Source organism: Ceratotherium simum, chromosome 6, assembly GCF_057802395.1.
Source record: "Ceratotherium simum simum isolate JZ-2026a chromosome 6, ASM5780239v1, whole genome shotgun sequence".
Taxonomy (NCBI): domain Eukaryota; kingdom Metazoa; phylum Chordata; class Mammalia; order Perissodactyla; family Rhinocerotidae; genus Ceratotherium; species Ceratotherium simum.
The window spans coordinates 64,656,631-64,668,869 of NC_141905.1; the positions used below are offsets into that span (position 1 = coordinate 64,656,631).

The following is a 12,239-nucleotide window of genomic DNA, read 5'->3' on the forward strand; positions in this document are numbered from 1 at the left end:
ACTCCTCCTCCTTCGAGACCCCCCCCTACCATTCCAGCGCGCCATCTCCCCCTCCCTACAACAGGCCCCGAGAGTAACCCCCAAAACGCGGCGAGAAGCGGCTCCCAACTCTTCTCCACAAGCAGGTTGGAGGCTGGATTTCGGAGAGACTCTGGATTGGGGTCCATCGCCAGCCCCTCCTCCTGGATCCGGCTTGATTTTCATATTTTAAAAGAAGATTTTCTCATTACCTTTGAACACTGCTTTTTACAAAATTTCTGGAGGAGATCGGTGGGGAGGATTTTAGGGGATCTTGTTTTAAGGAAAAAAAAAAAGCACCGAAGGAGCATTTATTAATTTTTCTCCGGTTTTGGAATTACCCTCTGGACGAGAGAGCCAGCGATCGAGAGCGAGGAGGGAAGAGTGGAGAGGACCGGCGAGGGGCGCCAGCCCGAGCCACCTCCTTCCCGGCCGCCCCCTCCCCACTCCTCCGCCACACACTCGCTCTCTTGCTCGCCGCGCGCGCACACCCCCGCGCCGGACCCGCACCTCGGCGGGCGCGACACACACTCGGCAGCCCGAGCCGCGGCAGCCGCAGCGGGATGGAGGCGGCGCGCACGGAGCGCCCCGCAGGCTGGCACGGGGCGCCCCTCGCCCGGACGGGGCTCCTGCTCCTGTCGACGTGGGTCCTGGCTGGCGCGGAGATCACTTGGGGCGCGACCGGCGGTCCTGGGCGCCCCGCGGCCCCGGCTTCGCCGTTGCAGGCACTACCTCTTCTCTCGCCGCGGGCAGTGGCAAGCCAGTGGCCGGAGGAGCTGGCGACGGTGCGGAGAGGCGCCACGCTGGGGCGCCAGCCGGGACCAGAGCCTTTGCCCCAGCCAGGCGGCCGCAGCGGCGGAAAGAAGCAGGGAGAAACCGGGGGGCCGACGCCGGCAGGCGCGCGGTGGGGACAGGGCATCCCGGCTCCTGGCAAGCCTGGCGGAGCGAGGAGGAGTCGCCGGGCGCAGCCCCCCAGTGCCCTGGAACGCGGGAACGCCCAGGCCACTGCCTTGGCCGATGGTTCCAAAGGAAGCCGCCCTCTGGCCAAGGGTCTCCGGGAGGAGGTGAAGGCGCCGCGGGGGACGGCGGCCGAAGAGCTCCGGCTGCCCAGCACCTCGTTCGCGCTGACGGGCGACTCGGCTCACAACCAAGCCATGGTGCACTGGTCGGGACACAACAGCAGCGTGAGTACCCACCCGGCGGCCGATCTCACTGTCTACAGACAGCAAGGGAGAACGGGGGGCGGGAACGAGGGACAGATAGTTGCCCTGGGGTCTGAGGCGGGCGGGGACGGGGCGGGGGGGGAGCCCTGACTTTTAGAGAGAATGGGTTCATCCGGCTTCCCCCACGCCCCCAACAGGTTAACGGAGTTTGCTGTAAGATGGTGGTGTGTGCGTTTGTTTACTGGAGACCTTAGGATTGGGGCCGCCCGAGGGGGGTGAGGGAAGAGGTGTCTTAAAGATGAGCAGGGGAGGGGTCTGTGGTCACTTTCTCTGGTACTCGGTTTGGAGAGTCATTTATCCCGTTGGGGGCTTGAATTAGTGGGTGAGAACACGGACTGATTTGGGGAAGTAGCCGCTGGACAAACTGAGGGATTCCTGCGACTGCTGGGGCTTCCCCCCGCTCCCTTCCAAGCACGCGAAAGGGAACCCGGGAGATGGAGGCCGCTCGACTCCCGCCGTGGGGTCGCTGCTCTTGCTCCAGGCGCACTTTCTCCCAGCCCTGGCGGGAGGCACTGATTTCCCCCTCAAAATCCGGGCAGCTGCCCTGGAAAGCTATAGGAGAGGCAGTAAAAAAGTTTAAAGCATGAAGTGAAATGCAACACCCATTCCGCACCCCTCGCCCTCTCGCACGCACAAGCACGCATAAGTTGCTGAGCAAAAAAATTCGCCTCGGCCGCTGCGTCTTGCACCACAAACGGCTTCCCGAGTGGAGTTGGGTCCCTGTGCTGTCTGCGCACCTCTCCATCCCTTTCTCTCTGCTGCCAGGTGCCCCTGGAAGCGGCTGCACCGAGAGGTGGCACCCTCGAGTTCACTCCAGCGGCTCCGGCGCTCGCTGCCGGGCGCCGGGCTCCGAGCACCGACTGCCCTGGCAGCTGCTGCCGCCGCAGAGTGCGCCCGGAGGGCTCCCTCCCCACCGCCCATCCCGCCCGCACCCAGCGCTGTGCCTCCCAGCCAAGGAACCGCGGGGAACGGGCTCTCGGGGCGGCCTCCCACGATTTACCCCATCCCCCTCTCTTCCGCGGCCCCCACTTCAGCCGGTCTCCTCAAAAATCCTTTCCTCTTTTCTGGCTCCCGGATCAGATCAGATCCCGGCGTTGGGCAGAGTCTGGAGGATGATGGATGTCTGTACAGGCAGGTTTGGGGAACTCGTTTGATGGGAAAGCACTACCCCCCTCCCTTTGTATTTCTCTTCGTGACTGGCATTAAAGATTTCGGGAAATTTTCGCTTTATTTTAAGGGAGCCTCGGAGTGTCACAGGGGTGAGTAGTAAATACCGGGAAAGCGAGTAGTCCGCAGAGCGCAGTACATCAGCAATACCGAGTACAGATTTCCTGGTTCTTAGTGACACACAACGCGGCGCGGGCAGCCCAGCCTGGGTAACGGCTGCCGAGCTGGAAGGACTTGTGCAGCCCAGCTCCCCAGCAGCGCGGTGGCTGGCTTTCTCTGCCTCCGATGAAGACCTCCGTAGCTTCGGAGTGGACAGCTCTGGGCGTGGGGGTGGGCAGCGGGTACCTTTGCAGGGATGGGTGTTTGAAGACTTGCAAGTCCCCAGAGGACTTTGTGTGTGTGTGTGTGTGTGTGTGTGTGTGTGTGAGAGAGAGAGAGAGAGAGACAGACAGACAGAGAGAGAGAGAGGGAGAGAGAGGTGTAATTCTCTGACAGCAGGGGTTATGAATCTCAACTTCATTTTAGTTTGACAAGGAGGAATTGTGTGTGTGTGTTTGTTGGTGTTCTTACTCAACGAATAGGATGGACAGGATGTGTGGAAGTAAATGTGTCCCTAGGAAGAGGAGGTGATGTCCTCACATATCTGTGACTTTATTACTGCCACATTTGGGCAATATAAATTCACTCTGCTTAAAGAGTTTTCTTACATCTCTGCTTTTATTTTAAGGATCATTTTTGTGTATTGACAAAGCCCCTGAAGATGGGACTTGAGAGAAAGCTTTCTGCGAACAGTTAAATGTGCTTGGTCTTCTTTGCCCATCTTCAAAGCAATTGCACAGCAGAGGAAGTGAGGGGGCAAGTCTAGCCCTGTGTTCCTCTGGGGAAATGGCTCTTCAGTTCAAAGAGGGCCGAAAGGGCCTGAGGAATGGGCCAGTTGGCCTTGGAGCCCTTAGATCCAGCAGTGAGATTGGGGCAATCCACGAACAGTTCCCAACCCCCCCGCAACCCTGCGGTTTGTTGGCTGTGCTTGTGGCCAGTCTTACTGTCCAAGTAAAGGAGAAGGCACACAGGTGGGCGCTGGGACCCCATGGTGGCCTGTCTAGTCCAGAGAGGGATTGCCTCTTTAGCTCCTGGGCGGGACCTGCCTCTTTTGACAGCGCTTTGCGGGCGATCCCAGTGAGAAAGGCTTCCCTGAGTACCACGTCTGTGCTGCTCTGGGGGAAGGTGGGAAACATGTTAACGTGGCCCCGTCCTTGAGAGACTTGAAAGAAACAACCCCTGGGAGAGTAAGTGGGAAACCAGTTTCTGCAGCATTACCTAGCTGGTTTCTTTCTCGCCTCCCCCTTTCCTGAGGGCAGCAAAAGAAGGTGCTGTAAATAAAAGCCACGGTGAGGAGTGATGGGGATGATGAACCCTCCGGAAGGTCCCTTCATCCTTGGTTTCAAAGTGGAGGGAGATGTCCCCAAGGCAAAGAACATGGGTCCTAGCACCAGGCTCTTTTGATATGAAAAGAGAATTCCATCTTCTCTTCTGACTTCAAAAGTGTTAAATGTGTCCTTCTCCAGGAAGGCCCCACAGTTAACACACTGTGGGGGTTCCTGCTCTCCTTCCAAGTGCCTTTGTTGGACCTCGTTCCTTGACATGAGTTTCTTTTGGGAGAGAGTTTTTAGTCACCCCGTATAGCTGAAACTTGAACTCCATCCTGACAGTTTGCAGCCAGGCGTGCAGAGGTGGACATGCCAGAGGAGGGCCTCCACTCCACCCCATGTGTCCAGTGTGTGCCCGGGGCTCAGGGGGCAGGAGGAAATCCTTGTCCCAGGCTTGGGTCATGTATTCACTTTGGTCCCACGAGTGAGATGGGATAACTTGGGGGGCAAAACAGGAGGTACCCAGCAGGCTTGAGCCAGAAGGCGTCGGGGGGATGGAATCTGGTCCCCCTCTGACTGTTCTTGCCCTGCCAGGTGTTCTGGGGGAGAGGTGAGTGGACTTGGGCTTAGAGCCTCTACTCTGGAGGAGCGATTTGCCATTCTTTCTCTCAGGCTGTCTCCAGCTGGGATCCTAGTGATGAATGGGTTAGAGAGTGTTTCACAAACACCCAGAGGGAGCCCATTCCCCGTGGCTTATGGGGAAACAGAAAAACACACATCAGTCTGCCCTTCTTCAAATGAAGGAAGATGCCTCCCTGCTTGCTCAGTGAGTTGGCAAATGGCTCTGGGGAGTGGAGAGTTGTGAAGGCAACAGCCCACTTTCCATGCCCCCTCCTCGGAGTAACCCTTGATGGGGATCCCCTATTCCTAGGAGGGGAAAATGCTGCATCCTGCCTTAGACTGATCCCTATTCCTCTCTGGCAGCTCCCTCGCAGCAGCAGCGATTTGCAGGCTGCTGCCCCTGCAGTGTGTCTGGTTGGAATGACCTGCCAGATAGTTTTCAATTAATGTGTCCAACACTGCACCTTGAAGAGAAACAGGGAGATGCTGATAATTCCAGGTCCCTACCAGATCTCCCTTCCCTGAGCATGCTAGGAGGTGGAACACACAGGCTGTCCCAGACAGGATTTCATTCCCTTAACTAATTCAGCTGGACTGTGTTCTAAAATATTTACTCCTAATGTGCAAAATAGTGACAGATTTGATCAGATTAATTGTATTTCACTCACTGGAGCGTCTAATTGTGGCTCTCAAACAGATTTTGCAAATAGCTTTTGGCTGGATTGTCTAGCCTTCATCATCCCTGCTCACAGTCCCCGTGTCACCATATCTTAATGCATTTTGCCTTCTTGGAGGCTTAATAAAGAAGCCTGACACAGAAGCCGTTCTTTAGGGGTTTGCCAAAAAGAATCGTTTTTAATTAATATTACAAGGGGAGCCATCTTAGTTGAGATGTAGCTGGGAAATGCAGTGGGACAGAACAGCACTAATTGCTCCTGGTCACTGTCAGCCTGGGGAGTGGGGGTGAGGAGAGGAGGGGCCCCGACACAGGCTGTTTGTCTGCTCTGTGTTTCCTCTGATGGCCAGGTTACGAGGTGTGATTTGCTTCTCAGATCCTGCAGTGATTTCCAAGGTGAGCAGAAGTTGCAAACTCCTTAATTGGGTAGCCTGATTTGATAATTGCAGAAATGCGGTGGTTGGAACTTGCTTTGTAGTTCCCAAAGAAGGAGTGCTGGGAAATGGCTTCTCCAGTGGTGTTGGATTTAAGGGAAGAGGAAGTTGGGGGCTCTAGTCGCAGGAAGGCTCAGGGGGCAGGAGGGAGAACTGCTCTTTCCTCCAGCAGTGTAAATCTATTATTGTAACTGGGGGAATTTTGGACCTGGATGATCTGCGGGCTCTGAATCATCCCCTAAGGAGCAAAGAGGTGTGACAAAGCCAGACAGGCTGAGATAGGAAGATGTGTCTGAAGGCCAGGGGTTTATCCAAGGTTAGGGACACCTGAGGCCTGGTGGCTTGACTCACCTGTTGATTTCTTGCTTGCTTTGGCCTCTTAGCTGGCTTGAGACACTTCCTTTATGGGGAGAAAATGTCAAAGGATGATTTTTCAGCAAGTTTGGGAGAAAAAAGGTCTTGTGGAGTTGGAGGTGGAAAATATAGAATGTGAGTGCCTGGCGGGCCACTTTCAACTCCTTCACTCTAGCCAAGGCGTCATTGTCCCACGCGCCTTCTTGACTCCAAGCCTTTGCTCTTGAGGTCTTCTCCACTTAGGATATCTTTTTCCTCTATTGAGATGCACCCATTATTCACAGCTCAGTTCAAGATCAGTGTCTCTATGGAAGCTTCCTTAGAAGCATGTATCTCCCTTATCCTAATTGTTTATAGAATTGATAGACTGCACCACACATCTGATCATATTTAGTTTAGTACTTGGTTATTTTAATTTCCTATTATTTTGTGAGTGTTTTGAAGGTGAGGGATGAGGGATGAAATAATTATAACAGCAGCCCTCCCACCCCCAGTGTGAGTTCTGCCCTTCTCATGTGTGCCTTGTGGTGTGTGGCACAGTGCTTGGCACATAGTTCAGTACATACTTAGTGAACTGACCTGGGAACTGGAAGTGCCTTAGCTGGGTGTGGAAGACAGGATGACACTGTCGGTTAGTAGCTTTGAGTTTATACACCTGGTTTATTATTTCATATGTGAATTTTAACAAAATTTAGAGGCGTCTCGACCCAACTTAGTAAGAGGATAGAAATAGGGACTAGTCAACAATCCTGGCTTCTTCCTCATGTACTTAAGAGGTCAGATGGACTCATGTAAGATAGTCAGCCAGTTGCTATGTGTTTGCTATGTGTGTGGCAGTGTTCTGGGCACTGTGGGTTGGTAGGGGTGTGATGGAGGGAGAGACAACAAGGATAGGACAGTGTTTGCCTAAAGGTCCTTCCACTGTGCTTTGGATATGAGATTGCTCCTCTGTAAAGTTAAATAACACATGAACACAAGACAGATGCCACGGGGTGATAGGTGGTTAATTGTCAAATGATCGTTTCAGGCTATGAGCTCAGAGGAGAGAGGATCACTGTGGGGGATACTGCGGGCATCTTAGAAACACTGAATGTCAAGGCTGAAAGTGCACTTGGGCATTATCTTCATCAAATCACTCAGCATAGAGACGAAGGATATGAGGCTCAGACAGAAACGTGGCACCCCACAGCTTGGACTCCCTACTGTTCTTTCTCTCTGTGTAGCTATCACCTACTTATTCCTGGTTTTCTCCTTCCCTCTTGGGTTTACATACCGCTTTCCTTCCAAGAGGGTTTATGTGTTTTCACTCAGGTGAGACAAGATGCTGCCCATTTTATAGGTAGGATAGACTGAGGCCTGGGATGAGTATACATGAGGCTAGCCACGGAAATTTAGGAATAGATTCCTCCCTCCTGTTCCGGGGCTGTGTCCTACGGCCACCCTGCCCACCCACCGCTGTGCCTGCAGACAATAAATACCAAGCTCATTAATGTTGGACACTCTGTGTCTTGCTAACTGTTGTTAATGCAGGCCTTTTGTGAGTCACCTCGTTATTTGAGTTAGTGAATGAATCAAGCCTGGTTGCATCACCAGGAACATTTTGCTCATTTATTTTGATCAGTGTAGTTTGGGTTTAATTATTTATGGAAATACTGTTCTTTATAGTACCCTAATAAATGTGCTGTAGTAAATTTCAAAAAAGTAATGGAGTCTAAGAACTTAAGGATTGCACAAGTAGCTTTCTATTGTTAACTCCTTGCTGGGGAGCCGAGGAAACCATCCCTCCTGGGTTGAGATGAGAGGGACCAGAAGCACAGTAGGGTCAGCCACTCAGGGCTGTTGGTGGGTAAAACTGTGCCCACTGCTGAGTAGGGGCATGTTACTTGACATGCACTGGAAGAGGACCTAATTTAGAGGAAAAACTGGAAATGGAGCTATATAGGGTAATCAAGGATTCTATTAGGTTGTAGATTGTGGGATTATTTAGCCTGTGTATGATGGTATGATTTGTGTAAATTCATACTTGTGGAGGGTTTTCATCATGAAATCCTGATGATTTCAGGATTTATTATGAACAGACATAGGCTGGGAGCGTGAAACAAGGCCACATAGTAAATACAGGCATGCACTGCATATCGTCGTTTCAGTCAATGATGGACTGCATATACAACAGTGGTCCCATAAGGTTAGTACCATATAGCCTAGGTGTGTAGTAGGCCATACCATCTAGGTTTGTGTAAGTACACTCTATGATGTTCACATAATGGCAAAATCGCCTAATGACACATTTCTCACAACGTATTTCCCTCCTTAAGCGATGCATGGCTGTAGTTAGGAGCGTGGGTTCTGGAGCCAGGTGCCTGGGTTAGAATCTTGCCTCTGTCTCTTAATAGCTGTGTGACATCAGGCAAGTTGTTACCCTCTATTGGCTATTTTTTTATCTATAAAAAGAGGGTGATAATAATAGTACCTCTCACATTGGCCTGTTGTAAGGATTAAAGAAGATGTTGTACATAGCAAAGTGCTTCAAAGAAATACCTCACCTGTAGTAAGTCCTCAAGATATTTTAGTTACTTTAGTTGTTATTTTTGTATTGGAAGAGCCTTCCCTTCATTTTCAGATGGAAACACTAAAGCAGAGGAAGGAGGTACTTGCCCAACATTTCCCAGTGGGCTGATGGCAAAGCCTTGGCTAGAGCCCAGTTTTCAGTGAGATGCTCATTTCAGCCTCCTCCCATTGTCCATGTCCTCAGCCAGACGAATCTTGTGATGTCTATCTTCTGTGCTGAGATAGTGAAAGAGATAGAGAAGTGAATGACTGGGGACGTGGCTTCTTGAAACCCAAACTCAGACTTTAGAAATGGTTAGAATCAGGCTAAAGATTACACTAATGAGCAACTAATAAGTTGAACATTTTTTCAGGGCTTTCACTGAGTGAAGGGTTGGGAAGGGTATTCAGAAAGATGAAGAGTGGCTTCTCTGGTCTGGGCATCCATGATTACACCTCACAGCTAATCATGGATGACTTCTTGAAGGAAGTGAGTGTAATGTGTAGCTTCAGGAAAACAGGAGAACACTGGGCTGCTGGGCTGGTTGGCAAGCAGAGCCCATAGTGTCAAAGACTCTCTACGCTGAAGTCACGGGATGGACCTTGATGTTTCAGGTTTGCTTCTCCTCGATCTCCCAGCTCTGCTTTGTGCCTGGTGTGAAATGAGAATATCCGTGGCTGGAACTATCTGCAGATTATCTGAAGCCTCCTTCCCCGAATTATCACACTGGCCAACCCCACTAATATTTTGTAGTGACACCCTTTGAGTTACAGGCTTGAATTCCCTTTTTGCCTGCACCCTATGCACCAAGAATGGAACCTGAGATCCCCACACAGACACTAGAGGGAGTGTTGCCCTGGGAAAGAAGTGAAAATAAATAGGATGGAATAATTAAAAAAGTGCTGCATGAGGAATTGTTACAAAGGAGATAAGAAGAGAAACAGCAACTTGCAAGTGCGTTGTGTGAGGGGTTGTTTGGTGACTCAGAGATGAATGATTGATTGGCAACAGGGCAGTTGAGTCCTGGGGGGTTGATCATCCAGCCTCTTTCTGCAGAAGAAAGGAAATGGATGTTTTGTATAAATAAGTCCGTTCTACAGTCGGGTATTCAACGCATTAATGACTCAACTAAGAGTCTAGAAATAAATTCAGCGAGAAATAATGCTCAGGCTTGGTTCTCCCATCTCTTCTGCATTTTCCTATTTTGTGCCTCTTCACTTCCTCGTGCATGGTGGTCAGTCAATAGAAGCTTATTGAATGGATTGGAATAAATACTTTCTTAAATACTTAAAACTGCCTGGGTGAAGAATGAGTGTCTTGGGGTTGAGGAAGAGTCTGGCCTCTTCTTGCTGCCTCCAGGCCCAGGGTCTGCACCCCTAGGACATCACACTTGTACCTTCCTGGTTCTCAGGTCCCACATGCCTGACTCAGTACTCTCAAAGTCTTTTTGGCGTCTATGGCAAGGTAGGCAGTTTCTCTTCCAGATGGTTAGAATCAGGTTAAAGATTACACTGCTGCATAAGGAATGAACTTTTTCTTTTTAAAATCTGTTGTCAGCGGGAGATGCAGAACAGTTAACTGAGTCGAACATATTTTTCAGGGCTAGAAAAGTGGCTTAAGCTGCCACTTCTGAATGTGATTACACATAGTTGGGGAACTTGTCACAATAGGAGTTTTGAGACCACGAACCTGGAGATGCAGAGAAACTTGTTTTCCAGGGTGGTGGTGGTAGAGGAAGGTATCTTTAGAGGCAAAAGCATCGCTCATGTCACTGTGTTGCTTTCAGTGTTATGCATGCTTGAAAGCAAACTTTTGACTGGAAGCTTTCTCAAAACTCTGAAATATCTTGTCTGTTATGAGAACATCCCTAAGAAGCAGCGACTTGAACAAATCTCTGAGCCTTAGTTTCACTGGCTATAAAATTGGGATAATACCAAACCTGTTAGGGTTGCGAATCTTAGAGATAATGCATATAAAGGGTCTAGTATTGTAGGTTCTTAAATTGGTTAAGAATGTTAGCTCTTGTTATCTGCCTAGACAGGAAATGGGGCAGGTTGAGTGTCTATCCATTTATAGCAGATCTGTTGGGACCCTGCCTACATCTCCTTGGCGCTTGCCTTTTCTCTGCATGTTGGCCTGACTTCTGACCACCAGCAGCAGGACTGTTTGCCCTCTGGAGCTTGCTTTGATTACACAAGATGCAGGCTGGAAGTGTCAGGAAATTAATTCCCATCAAGGAGCAGGGAGCAGCCACCTATCAGTGACTAGTGAAAATTGGTGGATAAATGCCCCAGCTCCCTTGCCCTTTGGGGTGGGTCACTCTGAGGCTAGTTTTCTACATGGTCTCCCAGAGTCTCCAATGAGGTCAAACCCCAGTTACCCACCATGGTAACTTGCTTCCTTTATTGGCTGCCTTCCCATCCCAATCTCATTTCCTCACTCTCCTATCAGTATTTCTTGGGATCACCTCCCAAATAAACTACTCGAATTCAAGTCTTTGTTTCAGGATATGTTTCTGGAGGAACGCAAACTAAGATACTGTAGTTATTTCCAAGCGTGTTAGTATGGGCTCTCCAGAGACACAGAACCAGTAGGAGATATATATATAAAATGTACACACACACACACACACACATACATATAAACATAGCTTTCACAGTAAATCTCTTTATGTATATATAAATATACACATACACCTATATGTATATATCTGTACATGTGAAGAGATTTACTCTAAGGAATTGGCTAACACTATTATGGAAACTGACAAGTCTACAATCTGCAGTTTGCAAGCTGGAGACCCAGGAGAGCTGATGATGTAGTTCCAGTCTGAGTCTGAGTCCGAAGGCAGGAGAAGACCAGTGTCCCAGCTTGAAGACAGTCATGCAGAGACAGAGAGTTATTTCTTACTCAGCCTTTTTTGTTCTTTTCAGGGCTTCAGTGGACTGGATGAGGCCCTCTCACATTGGGAGGGCAATCTGCTTTACTCAGTCTACTGATTCAAGTATTAACCTCATCCAGAAACACCCTCACAGACACACCCATAATAATGTTTGACCAAATATCTGGGCACCCCATGGCCCAGTCAAGTTGACACATAAAATTAACCATCATACCAAGTCAGGAATTTCCATCATACTTTTTAAAAATCCTGCTTTGTGCCCTACCATGGTACATAGTGCATGTGGAGAGAGAGATGGCGTCCCCGACTCTGGTTCTGGGAGGGTCTTCTTTTTGAGTTGGCACCTTCCAGAGGAAAGGAAGGCAGTCCAGAGTTATATTGAGTGGCAGGAACATGGTGTTGGGGCTTTGAAGAGGAGACACACACCTCCAGGTTACTTTTCACTGTCATTTCTCAGAGCTAAGGAGCCCCACCTGACCTCAGGGCACATTCTTGGTCTTCACAATGCACAGAGGCTCCCTGAAATTGGGACCTGTACCTGCTGGCAGGTGATCTCCTGCCTGGGATGTGCTTCTTTTTTCCTTAGACTTTGTCAGGATTTTGGCTGGGAGCAGCTGCGCTTACAGTTGCTGCCTTCCTTTCTAAGGTGTCATCAGTGAGGGGCATCATCAGAGGTTGGAATGAATATTAGCCTGGGAGTTGGGATCTCTAGATTTGGTTCCTGATTCACATTAACTGTCTTCAGCAAGTCACTGTTTCTTAGGCATAGGGGAATGAAGACCCTTCCAGGTATAGTAGCGTATATGTCTATGAATGTGGTTTTTTTTTTTTTTAATGGGTGCATAACTAAGGAGAGAGTCTAAAATGACGATTAAAAAAATTGGAAAATACTTCTTTCAAGTATGCATAAATTTTTTCTTATCCCAAGC

At 49.8% G+C, this 12,239-nt stretch overlaps 1 protein-coding gene across 1 annotated transcript in view; it reads left to right on the plus strand.

Moving 5' to 3' along the window:
* Positions 1-245: 245 nt before the first annotated feature.
* The window catches only part of SORCS3 (sortilin related VPS10 domain containing receptor 3), a 579,597-nt gene continuing 567,603 nt past the window's right edge, over positions 246-12,239 (plus strand). Inside the window, exon 1 of the mRNA XM_004428052.3 lies at positions 246-1,202. Coding sequence (XP_004428109.1) covers positions 582-1,202 — 621 coding nt within the window. The 5' untranslated portion in view covers positions 246-581. The remainder of the gene's footprint in view (positions 1,203-12,239) is intronic.